The 14,266-nt window shown below is 44.0% G+C and overlaps 1 protein-coding gene and 1 long non-coding RNA gene across 3 annotated transcripts; both read right to left on the bottom strand.

The window, feature by feature from the left end:
* Positions 1 to 804: 804 nt before the first annotated feature.
* Positions 805 to 2,598, bottom strand: LOC120675664. The gene is made up of 2 exons (XR_005675438.1): positions 2,218 to 2,598; positions 805 to 1,018 (listed from the first exon to the last, which is right to left on the bottom strand). It is a non-coding gene; the product is annotated as an uncharacterized LOC120675664 (long non-coding RNA).
* Positions 2,599 to 4,849: 2,251 nt separating this feature from the next.
* Positions 4,850 to 7,719, bottom strand: LOC120673598 (cytochrome P450 72A14-like). Of its 2 annotated transcripts, XM_039954520.1 has the most exons (5): positions 7,188 to 7,719; positions 6,520 to 6,743; positions 6,185 to 6,426; positions 5,624 to 6,008; positions 4,850 to 5,522 (listed from the first exon to the last, which is right to left on the bottom strand). In XM_039954520.1, the coding sequence occupies exons 1-5, from the start codon at positions 7,483 to 7,485 to the stop codon at positions 5,097 to 5,099; spliced, it is 1,575 nt and encodes a 524-aa protein (XP_039810454.1). In that variant the 5' UTR covers positions 7,486 to 7,719; the 3' UTR covers positions 4,850 to 5,096. The 2 variants fall into 2 exon arrangements, with proteins under 2 accessions (XP_039810454.1, XP_039810453.1); XM_039954519.1 differs by having other exon boundaries at positions 6,185 to 6,743; positions 7,188 to 7,663.
* Positions 7,720 to 14,266: the final 6,547 nt, after the last annotated feature.

The raw sequence follows: 14,266 nt of genomic DNA, 5'->3' as shown, positions 1-14,266 counted from the left end.
ACCGTCTGACCGGTACTAAATGGTGGATCATTTAGTAATAGTTGCAGCAGTTGATACTAAATATGCCACCCACGCCACCTAGAAAAGAAAAAAATGAATGCGGTTGTGAGGATTCAAACCCACGACCTCCAGCTTCGCGTGTTGCTTCCTTGCTAGCCTACCTATACATCATATGTGACTGGGTACGAGATGCTTTCCTTTTGAAGTAGCCGTGGAGGCCTATTTTGTACCGGGCTAAGATGCCGACCGGTACTAAATGTTATTCTATTACCGGTCGGTGTTATTGACCGATACTAAATGGCCATGTCATTTTAGTACCGGGCCAAAATACCAATCGGTACTACAAAGTGACTTTTAGTACAGAGTGGTGTTATGACCTAGTACTGATTATGGCATCAAGGGACGTCGAAATTTAGAACCGATACTAAATGCACCTCCGATGCTATTGTGTGTGATCAACCAAATTGCAGGCGGGGCGGGTTGCAGCTGGCCGCAAACCCGCCATGCTTGCCGCTAAATTATTTTGCGGGTACGCGGCTGTCCACTAATCTAAGCTATGCCGCTGATATGTTTTGTGGGCATGGTGGCAGGACTGGAAGGCCCGCAAGGCCCGCATGCATAGCACAGCTGAAGCTGACCGCCACGCCGTGTGCCGCACATCGGACAGACAGCTAGCTAGCTCTTACCCAGTACTAGTCCACAATAAGTATCGTCTAAACAACATAAAATAGTGAATGAAGCCAAAAAAGAACATGGTGTGTCGTTCTATCATCAATAAAATTAGGATTAGATTGCATCATCAAGAATAAACAAGAACTATTAGCTCTTCCCAAAAATAGTTGGATAACCAAACTAGGACTTTTTTCAGCAAGTGATATTAATCAATCTGAGATGAACCACATCTCATTAGCTTCTTTCACCAAGGGAACACCGTATCTCACAAGGACTTTCAAATTAAAAAAGGGGAGTAGCTGCAAAGCTTCTTCTTCCTTCAAGCAGATAGACCCTTTCTTCATATCTGGGAGCACCTCATAATTAAAATAAAATTTTGGTAAGACTGCAATGTGAAATCTTAAGTTCTTAACTACACCCACAAAGCAGATAGACTATTTGAACATGGTACTATGGCAGCAGGAATACAAGATGCAGGTAATGGGGATGCACGCAATGGCGGCAAGGCTACTGGTTACAGTGTTACAGAGCCAACTGATTTTCAGTATAAACAAATTACACATATGACATGAATACTATTTTCAATAGACTAACTTGCTTTGCAGTAAAGGCAATTAGAGATCACTGCAACAGAAAAGTTAACTAACAGAAAAGCATGATACTTCACCACTGAGGGCAATGGTCAGCTTCTTTCAATTTGCATTTGTAAACACTAACACCATCAAAATTTAGTTTCCATGTAATGAAATCTCAAATCACAACAATAGCTTATCTACAGTAAAGTTGATCAGAAGAAGATTCTGTGAAAAGGCGAGGCATTTAGAAACACTACTTATGGTCATTGCCTTATCAAATAGCCCGTCACCTGCAAACCAAAAAATAAGGATGGGCTTCGAATATCTGACTTAGAACACTTCGACTCGCGGGTTCTTAGATTACGTTGGCTTTGGTACCCCACCAAGACATAGAGTGGCTTCAGTTAGAATCCACCGTGACAATACTGACCGAGAGCTCTTTAATGCCCCAGTAACCACGCAGGGAAAGAGTTAGAAAGATCCTCCAGCATCAGCTAAATTATACTCTCTCTACGTCCCAAAAAGACTATTTTTCTTAAAAATTATACATGAGCAAAGACAACAAACACCTCTGGTTGCTACTATATGTGGAAAAAACATGAACAATTGAAAATTTTAGCAGTTACCAGAAATATATTAGCAGGCGCAGCAAGTCCTCTAAATGAATGCAGTGTGCTCTCTAGCACACAAACAGTACTATGAACATACTAATGCAGCAAAAACAAGCCAGTGCCATGCATGTATGTCTGCAGCAGTAGCATTCCATGGCATTTGTATTCTCCTAGATTGGAGCACAATTCATCAATCAGAGATGGAGAATGTTCTTTAGCATTGTTGATGCCTCTACATTGCTCCTGACTTGGGACGTGGACTAGCTAAGCAAACACCTAACCATTGAAGTACTGAATCACATACGAATTTATGATGAAGGTAAGCAATTAAGCAAATCTACATACTACACTGCACTCACCTGAGATGCAGACTTGCAGAGCAGGGCGCAAGGGTGGCTGCTACTTGGTGGCATGGCAGAGCGTAATGACTGAGCCCGCAGGTTGGCTGGAGTTGAGAGGAGATGGCAGCAGCTAGATGCTCGGGCGCTGGCGCGCTGCTGTGCTGTCGGGCGTCTCCACGGGGGCGCTGGAGCAGTGGGGCAGTGCAGATGTAGGGCGTCTGGGTCGGGCCCTCGAGGGACTTCCCGGTGGGCGGCGTGAGGAGGAGAAGATAACCGGTGATGGGTGGTGGCCGGCCGGACGGGGACGTCGATTGCCGTGGGGTGGGAATGTCAACTATGGTGGCGGCGGCGACCACCAGGTTTCGCGAGATCTGCCGATGAGGAAAAAAGCAGTGCGGGTTTTTCTTTGTCCGCGGGTTTTGGTGGGCTGTTTCACGTCGGGCCACTAAAGTTTTACCGCTGAGCCGCATAGTCCACGAACAACAACTTTGCGGGGCGGGTTTGCGGGCTCGTGGAAAAACCTGCCCTGCCTGCAACCTGAGTGATCAATACTAATACTCATGGATGAATGACTAACTTTCTGGTCGTGAGTGCTAACTATTGTGTGTGGTTCAGTAGTACATTATATTTGGTTTAGCAATTTCTTGATAATTAAATGATCATAGCCAGTGGTGTAGAATAAGATGCAGAATAGCACTGCCTTAAAAAACTATGAAAAGTTAGTAGTTTGATTTCTATACAAATTGACAAGAAAAACACCTAAGTAAAATACTTCATGTAAGATACTTCCTCCATTCAAAATTACTTTTAACTTTGTTGTGTCCTAAATTAAACTTATCTAACTTTGACCCCACCTAGGTCAATTGCTAATATGCTATAAAACTTCTTACAATATAAAAAGAGAGATTACCGACTTTGTGGGGCATGTACTCTTACGCGGGCTATTTGGTGTAACTTGGTTATCAGAAAAAATCGGTCTCCAATTTTATGCAGTTTTTTTTTATAGCTGGAGCGTATTGGTAGCGACTATGGTCCTTAGGCTATATGCACCGGATCTAGTAAACCATCCGGACTTCCGACTCCTACTTTGCTAAGTAGGAGTTGTTCTAATTTTCTGAGGCTAACTCTAACAACAACCTCTACTACTCAGCCGCTACTTCTATTATAACACATGAGAGCCACTTGTCACTCTTTCATCAACCCTTTCCATTAGGCTGACCGCAGCGGGGCGCGCTATCTGGTATTAGAGTACCGAGTAGCGTACCAAACCCCACAACACAGTATGGGAAGATGCCCGCTATCCTAGCAAAAGCCTCCCATTCCTCTATTTTTAGTGGAATGGAGGAGGCCCGCTACCGCCGCGCCGGCCCCACCTTAGCTCTGCTTGTGCCGCGCGCAACTACTACAGTTACAGCTCTTCCCCGCCACCGCTACTTCGCCCCGGGCCGCCGCCCATGGAAGAGAGGGAGGGGGAGGAGAGAGGAAGCGGCACTCTACGCGCGCACCAAAGAGGGAGCTAGGCGCGGCGGAGGGAGAAGGGACAAGCTCGGGCGAGGAGGGAGGAGGGATGGAGCTCGCCTGCGTCGCCACTGGACGAGAGCTTCGCCGGCTCCGCCATGGCCGCCGGCCAGGGAGGGGGCAGCAGGGGGACGACGATGGGGGCACTAGAACCGGCCGCCGTGCCGCTCGAGCAGGCCGACCGCGCCGCCGCGCGCAAGCCCGTCGAGCCGCCGCGTGCAGGCCTGCCCCGCCCCTTCGCTGTCACTGCTCACATGCGCGCGCCGCCGCCGCTCTGCCTCACCGCCGCTCCGCGCGACCCGGTCGCGTTGCTCCGCCCTACTCGCGACCGCGCGCGCCGCTCCGCATGACCCGGTGCGCCGCTCTGTGCCACCCCGTGTGTTCCGCCCCGCCGGCGAGGGAGGGGGCGGAGGGCCGGCAGCGCTGGATCCGGTCGCCGGCGAGGGAGGGGGAGGAGGGGCGCCGGTGATGGGGACGGGAGGAGGGGCGCCGGTGAGAGAGAGAGGGGAAGGGAGAAGGCGATGAGGACGGGATGGGGACAGTGCGGGAGGGAGAGGGAGAGGGAAAAAATGCTGATATGTGGGTCCCACAACCTGGTTGTTGGTATATAGAATATAGATATAGAGGATGACTGGGTGCAGAAAAATTGGATATAGATGAGAGAATCCTGATGACTAAACAAGAATATTTTTTTAGAGAATGAATTTAAAGTACGATGAGTGTAGATAGCTTTATGACATTCGAATCATGTAGACAAGTGAATCTCCTCCTCCTCCCTCCCTCTCCGCTGCATACTCCGCATCTCCCCCTCTTCTCTCCTTCCTCTCCGCCGCATACTCCGCACTACCTCTCTCCTTTCTGTCCTCTCTCTTTCCATATGGGCCATCGGTGAGCCTAGAAACCCGATGAACGTGACAGCCCAGGAGGCAGACAGGTATTGAAGCTAAGGCATCGAGGCAGAGTGGGAGACCAACCGTTCGGCAAACAAAATGTTGAAATCATTGCTGTGAACATATTCACCAACAATGGACGGAAAAACAATAGACTTTGCTTTTTAATTTTGAGCTGAGAATGCTGTAAAATTGGTCCTACCATCTCAGAGACCATAAAAAATAGTCTACTTTCACAATAATAAAATAAAAAGGTGAATATAATAATTGTATTCATGTAACAAAATCGATAATACACAATTATTCGGTAGTATCATAGCAATTCCCTATATGTTTTATGCTTGACTTCATGTCAAGTACGTATATTATTATTACATTACCTTCTTGTATTTCCTTGACCCATATAATATAATTTGCTTGACCCATATAATATGGTGTCTTTGCTTTATTTGTCCAATAATAATAGTTTGATATCTGTCAAATAAAATATTAAATCCTCTCGAGCATTATATGGGCCCCATGATCCGGCTGCAGAGTAGAGACGCGGAATGGTGCATGGATGTAGGACGGCGAAAGCCCAAACGAGAAGTGTTGCAGGATCATGCTCAGTGCTATCTTGGCCTCAAGCAGTGCAAAATTCTGGCCAATGCAGATCCGTGGCCCCCATCCGAAGGGGAAGAAAGCAGGTGCTTCCTTGGAGGCCTTGGAGATCCCCTCCGCAAACCTCTCCGGCTTGAACTCCTCGACATCTTCTCCCCATATATCTGGGTCGTGATGAATGGTCACGACTGGCAACAAAAGTCTCACTCCAGGTGGGTACTTGATCCCTCCCAGCTCCATCTCCTTGTACGTTCCCCGTTCTAACAATGTGATCGGTGGATACAGCCTAAGAACCTCATAGAGTACCATGGTCACCTGCCGCGTATAAGAGCGAAAAAAATGAGAATGATGGCATACTGCAAGTGATCGAAAAGAAATGAATGATCGCTAGTGCCCTATGATGAGCAAACACTCACAACTTTCAGTTGGTGTGTGCCGTCAAGATCCGGTTGTTTCTTCCCGAAGACACGCAGGACCTCCTCCCTCGCGCGGTCTTGCCACTCAGAATGTTTGCTGAGAACGATTAATGTCCATGTGAGCAGCACCGAAGTTGTTTCCATCCCAGCGAAGTAGAACAGCTTCAGCTCGCCGATGATGTCGTCCATGGTCATCATTGGTTTGGAGCTTCCGCTATCTTTGCTCTCATTAATGTTGGACTGCAGTAGAAGGACTAGCATATCGCCGTCATCGGCATAGCCGTTCTTCATGGCCCTCTCCTTTTTTGTGATGATGCCTTTCAGGAGCCCTTCGACCTCTCGTGCATTTGCTTTAATCCTTCTGTTGAGCTTGGTTGGTAGGTAGCTGAAATTATAGCGACAGATATATATGAGTAAGCATCAGAGTAGCAACATATAAGCACTTGTACAGTATATAGTTGGAAATTCAAGCAAAATTTTTAAAAGAACCTAGTAGGAATTAACTATTGAGTTTCTTATAGGACTAATTTCTTGTCCTGGGTGAGTAATTTGCTCACGCACGTGTAACCCGGAATGTAGAGGTTCGTCATGCTATTTAGGAGTTGAACTTGCTCTGATTGTATCCGGAAGATCCTTCTCCCTTCAGTTAAGCTGCTGCCGAACGCCGCGCGCGAGATGGCGTCGCCGGTGAGGTCCTGCAACTCCGGCCAGACATCTATCTCCTGCGCCTTGCCGGACCCCATCGAGTCCTCCCATCGCTTGATCAGCTCACTCGTGCAGGTAGTAAACGCCGGCAACATTCTCTGCAACGTTAAATGTACAGTTAGTAGCATTACACAACGACTTCCGCCATTTGAAAGTAACATATTTTCAGAGTAAAATGACCGAGTCAGCACCTTCAACTTCTCGAGATGGAAGCCATGGTTGATGATCTTCCGATGGACGGCCCATTTCACCCCATCGTGGTTCGACAGCCCGTCGGCGATCATCTTTATTAGATTGGCGGGCAGCTTGGGTTTCCTGAAGTGCCCAAACTTGTTGGACAGCACCTCCCTGACCAGCTTGGGGTCACCGAGGATCACCATCGGTGTCGGACCGGCCCATATCATCGAAATTTTACCTGCCGTTTAAGTAATTTCCGTGTGCAAGACATTTAAATTAGCCGAATCTGGTCATGATGAACTCAGAAGTTAGAATCGACCCTTGGAAGGCAGTTTCAGTCAGTAGCGGACGTAAGGGTTCTCTTTCGGCCGAAAATTCCGATATTTCCCATTTATCCCTAGGATCCGATAAAATTTGATATCTCCTATTTATCCTGCTTCTACGCAGACAACTCAAATCCACCCGCGCGATGATCCTATACTCATAGTATTCTATTCTTGTTTTATCCGTGAACAAGTGATGTTTAATAGCTTAGAAATAGTTTCAAGTCAAATTCTATAAATTTTTTCAAAAAAATTTGATTTTTTTTAATTTGGTCCGATAATTCCAATATATCTTGTTTATCCTATTTCTCTATGATATCCGATAAATTTTAAATTCCGATAATAAAAACCTCACGTACCGTGTTCCTTGACGGTGCTGTCGAACAGTGGCTCCACACGGCCGCTGATGGCGTGCGACAGCAGAGGCATCGGCTTGGTTCGTTCCGCCGCGTGGAGACGCTCCTCCTCCGCCAGGTCGCCGGAGGGGAAGCGGTAGGAGGTGCCGCGGAGGCCCTGCGCCCTCAGCGCCCGGCCCAGCCTCCGGGGACTGAGCCATGCCCACTCCAGCGCCCGCCAGGTAAACCACAGGAGAGACAGGCCTCCGAGAACGTAGAGCGACTCCAGCAAAGCAGCACCGATCGCCATCGTCGCTGTCATTGGAAACAGGCTTTTGTTGATTGCACGATCACAACGAAGAGAAATGGCCTCTATTTGTAGGAGAGGCTAGCAGCTGCTCTCTGACGCGCCATTGATTTTTCTTTGCTTGTTTCGCGAGGAAGCTGCCTCTGTGTCGCCGTAGTTTCCCCCTTGTGGCGCGGAAGAGTAAGCATCTAGGTTCAGCCATTTTTCTTCGGTAGGGACCACAGCGAATAGGAAGGGTAGCAGCAGCACACGGATTCCGTGGAAGTGCTGGCACTTCGTGTTGGCTATTAGTTTCTGTCCGCATGTCGTACCCTTATCCGTGAAGCATAACAGAGACACGGGATGAATAGACAAGGTAACGAAAGTCTTGCAAAATTCTTACACAGGCACGTCAGAATGCTGAGAGAACGACTCCCGAAAAATGCATCCAGCAGGCAACAATAGCTGCAGCGTTGAATGTTCGATAAGTTGAGAAGTCTACCATCAAACATTCGACGGTAACATTTTCCCCACTTTTTGCATTATTAATGTGATGTTGGTCGTTGGATTTGATGATATGGCTACTTAACAATGGAAAAATTCTGTCCGCATGTCCCTTATCCGTGAAGCAAAAAAGACACATGATCAATATAGGTTCCAAGTCTAACAAAATTCCTATATGCGTGCACGTCAGAACGCGGAGTTCGAATTGAGTAGAAACAAGTTTCTAAGAAGACGAGAAATATGTTGGTTTCATACTCTGTAAGGATGGAACAGGAGCGAAGAAGAAAATTGAAGCTAGTCTTCTTGTTTTCTTCCTTTGTTTTGGAGGTTTTTCTCTTGTATTTTGATGTCCTCTTTCGAGGTTTAGAGTCTAAGAGCTCATGTAACTTTTGGATGTATATCCACAAGATACATATAGAGACTGATTTATTCCTTTATCTAGAAAAATGCACGTCAGAGAGAACCCCGATAAATGCATCCAGGCAACAATAGTTTCATTGTTGATTGTTCTGCAAACTGAGGGCAGTCCCAATGGAGAATTTAGTGTGGTTTCTATCTCTCATAAATGACTTGACAGCTAGGCAAAATGCTGATGTGGCAGTCTAATCTATTTATTATCTTATTATTTAGCCAACAAACGAAGCCTCTACGTTCATTCTCAAGGTTTAGAAATTCCCACGTTAATCAAAAAAATAGAAAAATAAAAATTACCCACCACTATCATTACAATAAAAATTACCCTAAATACCTATGTGGCTAATTAAAAATTACCCACCAATGTCATTATAAAAAATTAAATATAAAATACCATTTAGCTAAACATACTATAATAAAAACTAAAGCTAACAACAATAAATCAAAATAAAAAGAAAATAAGAATAATTATATGCATATTGTTAAAGCTCAACAAATCAAATTGTTATTATAGGTGGATCATATTTGAATTGTTTTAACCAACAATAAGACATAATTTACGATAATGAATAGGGTGATGTATGGTAACAAATAGTATAATCTTTAAAAAAATCATACGGATACAACGACATGCAATTTTTTAAATTTTAATACTAGCCGCGCAAATGCGTGGGCCATACGCCTAGTTATCTTATTATTTGGCCAACAAACGGAGCCTCCACGTTCGCTCTCAAGGTCTAGAAAATCCAACGTAATTGTAGAAAAAGAAAAATTAAAATTACCCACTACTGCCATTACGAAAAAATTATCCTAAAATACCCATTATACATGTTTATAAATTACCCACCAGTGCCATTAAAATATATTTCTATTTATAAATATAAATCTATCCATGTTTTGTATATCAAGCTACATATCATACATCCCTGTCCTTGCTGAGGGAGGGTCCTTGGCATTACTCCAAAGGTTTGTTGCCAACATTATTACAAGACACTACCACACCTTACAATTAACACCACAAGCTCAAAAAAAAAATTAACACCACAAGCAGATCAGGAACTAGGACAATATCGATCAGGCCATGATTGGTACAGTAAGCTCATCAGGCTTGAACATGAACATAAGTTGCTGAAATTCTGAATGGAATCTTGTGCTCTGCACTATGGAGATTTGTTGGCTTTCAAAAAATAAGAAACTTGGATGATTGTTGATAAGGACACACCTACTATGCCCAAATATTTGTCCCAATCTTTCACGGTACTAGTAGCAAGCGAAATTACTTTACTTCTGATCTTTGTTTTTTTATAATCTGTTCAAACCCTATCCTTTCTTGTCCCTTGGTACAGAAGCACTTTGAATATCAATTATTTATTTATAATATAGAATAGGAACAGTAATAGATCTTCTGTCTGTCAGCAGCTATTAACCCACAACAAAATCAGAGCAGCAGCTGAATCCTTATGGCTAATCAAACTGAGTTTATCCTCTCAACCAATCACAAAGGCAGTAGTAACATATGTGAAAGACGCAACACCAATGACTCAGGATCAGGCCAGCCGCACTCAAATTCACGTAAGAATTAAAATCAACCAATCAACAATCCAAGTATGATAGCAGTATAACTCGCGAGACAAGATAAACCCGTTTGATTAATCACCAATACAAGCAATAGCACTGATAGATAGAGGGATTCGACTTACAGTAGATGCAATCCAATCCCTAGATAAATTCTTCCACCTGCAGTCACAATGAACCACGATCACAAGATGAAGAACTCCGAGAATTCCAAGCGGCGCACCGGAGATGTAGCAACTCGATCACGCGGTCCACACAAATCCGAGAGGATTCAGCAGGGTAGATGCGATCAGATGTTCTCTCGTTTGTAGAAGAAACCCTAGACAAGAGACACAAAATATTCCAATCGAAAGATACATGGGCGCCAGCCCTAGGCCATATGGCACGCAGGCCAGCCACAACCCTAAGTCTGACTCGACCATAGCCTTCAAATACACACGGACTCAACATGACCCGACACTTGTTTTGAAAACTGCGACTCGTACAAAATAGATATAACCGTGGGGCTGGATCCATTGGAAAGGTATTGAAATTATCTTTCCAACAAGTACTCATAGAGCAAAAACAAACTTCGAATGAGGAAGATATGGCCAATTTACTCTGGGCTTGTAAAGCTGTGATGTGGCAATCCAAATTGAGTTCAAATCTTCCCATCTTGAAACTCCTTGTTAGATTCGAACCAGAGTCTTACCATACTTGAAAAACAATTTCTTTTCCACTATATTTTTGCTCAGATTAGCCCCAAAAAATATGGTCTTCGTTGAATTATTGGTAATATCATAAATAACCCCATCGTTCATATCACTTTGCCACTCACCAAAGGAACCGAACTGCAGCTTGTATGTATTTTGGATGTCCCTATCATGAACATTTTGATCAGCTATGGACTCATCAATTGTTTCCCAACAGAAACTAGGTCATAGAGGCATGGCGCCATGCAACAAATGGCCGAATTAAACATAGTAGGAACAAACGATCAAGAGGATCATAAAGTAGGGAAGCTAGCAAAGACAAATAAGAAACATGTTACTACTACTAGCGAATGGTAGTAGCTAAGATCACTACTAGAAAACGGGCCAAAGATCCTGGCCAAAGGTACCACCTGCTATTGCAGCCGGTACTAATGCCACGCATCAGTACTGGCTGCATTAGTACCGGCTGCAATAGCAGCTGGTACCTTTGGCCAGCGGCGCTCAAAGAAAAGGGGTTTGGTACCGGGTTGAAGCACCACCCGGTACTAAAACTCGCGAATAGGCACCGGGTGGTGCCACCAATCGGTGGCGGCACCGGGTCATCGCAAGACCCGGTGCCATTGTCCGCACATTAGGCACCGGGTGGTGCCACCAACCGGTACCAAAAGAACAAGGAGGAACAGGCACCGGTTGGTAACTTCAACCGGTGCCGATGCCTAGTGTTTGGCACCGGTTGTTCAGCATCAACCGGTGCCTTTGTGTCTCCACTATAAATACCCCGCCCCTTCCCCTCTCCAAGCTGTCGTGAACTCATTGTTCATGACAGTTGAGTGAGGGGGAAGGCAAAATTTTTCAATTTTTTTGAAAGGTTAGTAATATTGTTTTCAATACTTTAGCAAATTAATTTTTTAGATGTAGTTAACACTTAATTTATTTTATACACATGATAAATATTTATAGATGTATTTTGGACCCGATTTAGTTTTATAGTTTTATATTATTGTTATATAAATTATTAGGCATAAGATAACTATTTACTTATATGTAGTTAGAATTTGAATTATTTTATTTTATATTAGGCATGCATAATATAACTATTTATATTATATAATTTTGATGACACTCCAATTTATTTCGTAATCAATCATTGATTTATTCAATTTATTATTTTTACTTCCAATATTGATTAATAAATGGTTTATGTTGACACTCGTTTGATGTTAATAAATGAAATGTGAAACCAGATGAGTCGGCAATGGATGTACATGACGGACCGGCGTTCAATGGAGTTCATTGCTGGCGTGCATGATTTCATTAAAGTTGCTGAGAACCACAAGTACAGTGGTTTCGTTCGCTGTCCATTCAAAAACTGCAAGAATGAGAAGGATTACTCATCATCAAGAACCATCCACAGTCACATGTTCAGTAGTGGTTTCATGCCGAACTACTATGTTTGGACCAAGCATGGAGAAAGAAGAGTTATGCTGGATAATAATGAAGAGGAAGAGGACATGATTTCTAACTTTGCAGGCAATTACGGTGCATTTTTTTATGACATTGCAATGAGTGAGCCTGAAGAAGATGCTGAAGGACACGTTGTAGAAGATGATTTGGGTCAGATGCTACGCAAAGTTGAGGAAGTTTGCGAAACAGGAAAGGAATCGAGAGATCTGAAGCATATGTTGGAGGACTACAGAACATTGTTGTACTCAGATTGCAAACAAGGCCAAAAGAAGTTGGGTACCATATTGGAATTGTTGCAATGGAAGGCATCAAATGGTTTGTCTGACAAGGGATTCGAGGAGTTGCTGAAACTTATAAAAAACTTACTCCCTGAGGGTAACACCTTGCCGGAGACAACATAAGAGGCAAAAAAGGTTGTTTGTCCTTTAGGATTAGAAGAACAGAAGATACATACTTGTCCTAATGACTGCATCCTATATCGAGGTGAGTATGAAAATTTAAATTCATGCCCTGTATGCAACACATGTCGGTATAAGATCCCTCGAGATGATCCAGGCAACGTTGAGGGGATGTGTGTCAAGAAGAGGGTGCCTACCAAGGTGATGTGGTATTTTCCTCTAATACCACGTCTGAAATTTCTGTTCATGAACAAAACAAATGCTAAATTAATGCGATGGCACAAAGAAGAACATAAGCAAGACAATATGCTGAGACACCCCGCTGATGGGTCGCAGTGGAGAAAGGTGGACAAAACATTCCCAACATTCGCAAATGATGCGAGGAATATAAGGTTCGACTTAAGTACGGATGACATAAATCCTTTCGGTGAGCAGAGCAGTGGCCATAGTACCTGGCCTGTGACACTCTGTATATACAACATTCCTCCTTGGTTGTGTATGAAACATAAATTCATTATGATGCTGGTGCTTATCCCCGGCCCGAAGCAACCTAGTATGATATAGATGTGTATCTGAAACCACTGATTGATCTTCTATTGTTGTGGAAAGAGGAGGGTGTTCGTATGTGGGATGCGCACGCAGAGGAACATTCTAACCTCCGAGCATTGATTTTCGTAACCACCAACGATTGGCCAGCACTAAGCAACCTCTCTGGACATTCCAATAAGGGTTATAGGGCATGCACACATTGTTTAGAAGAAACCAACAGCACGTATCTCAAGCACTGTAGGAAGAATGTGTATATGGGTCATTGTTGATTTCTTCCGATCAAGCACCCATAAAGGAGGAGGCATGCTCACTATGGTGGAAAGGCACATCATCGTACCAAACCTAGGCACCATTGTGGGAAAATGGTGTTTGAAATGGTCAAAGATATAAAAGTAGTATTCGAAAAAGGACCTGGCAGCACATCAGTGCAGAGTGATGACGGACGTGCACCTATGTGGAAGAAGAAGAGTATTTTTTGGGAGTTACCATATTAGGAAGTCTTAGAGGTCTGCCACGCAATTGATGTGATGCACCTAACAAAGAATCTTTGTGTGAACCTTCTAGGCTTCCTTGGTGTGTACGGTAAGCCAAAGGATACACTGGAAGCGCGGCAAGATCTTCAATGTATGAAACAATGGGCCGCCCTACATCTAGAAAAAAGAGATAAACGACGTCATTACCTAGGTCCTGCGTGCTACACTCTTAGTAAGGAAGAGAAGCAAAGTATGTTCGACTGTTTGAAAAGTATCAAGGTCCCATCAGGCTACTCTTCAAACATAAAGAGGCTACTAAACCTGAAAAAGAAGAAAGTCGCACACATAAAGTCCCATGACTGTCACGTGTTGATGACGCAATTAATTCAAGTTGCACTTAGAGGTATTCTACCAGCTAATATTCGAGCAACAATCATAAAGCTATGCGCATTTCTCAACACAATTTCTCAGAAGGCAATTGATCCATCTAGTCTAAGCAGGCTACAAGAGCATGTTGTCCAAAGTTTAGTTAGTCTTGAGATGATATATCCTCCATCATTCTTCAATATTATGACACATCTTCTAGTTCACCTGGTCAAAGAGATTGTATTCTCGGTCCTGTTTTCCTTCATAATATGTTCCCTTTTGAACGATACTTTGCAGTCCTAAAGAAATACGTTCGTAATTGGGCTCGTCCAGAAGGAAGCATTGCGAAGGGTTGAGTCACAGAGGAGTCCATTGAGTTTTG

This window comes from Panicum virgatum, chromosome 5N (assembly GCF_016808335.1).
Source record: "Panicum virgatum strain AP13 chromosome 5N, P.virgatum_v5, whole genome shotgun sequence".
Taxonomy (NCBI): domain Eukaryota; kingdom Viridiplantae; phylum Streptophyta; class Magnoliopsida; order Poales; family Poaceae; genus Panicum; species Panicum virgatum.
This window is presented reverse-complemented; position numbering and strand designations above follow the sequence as displayed.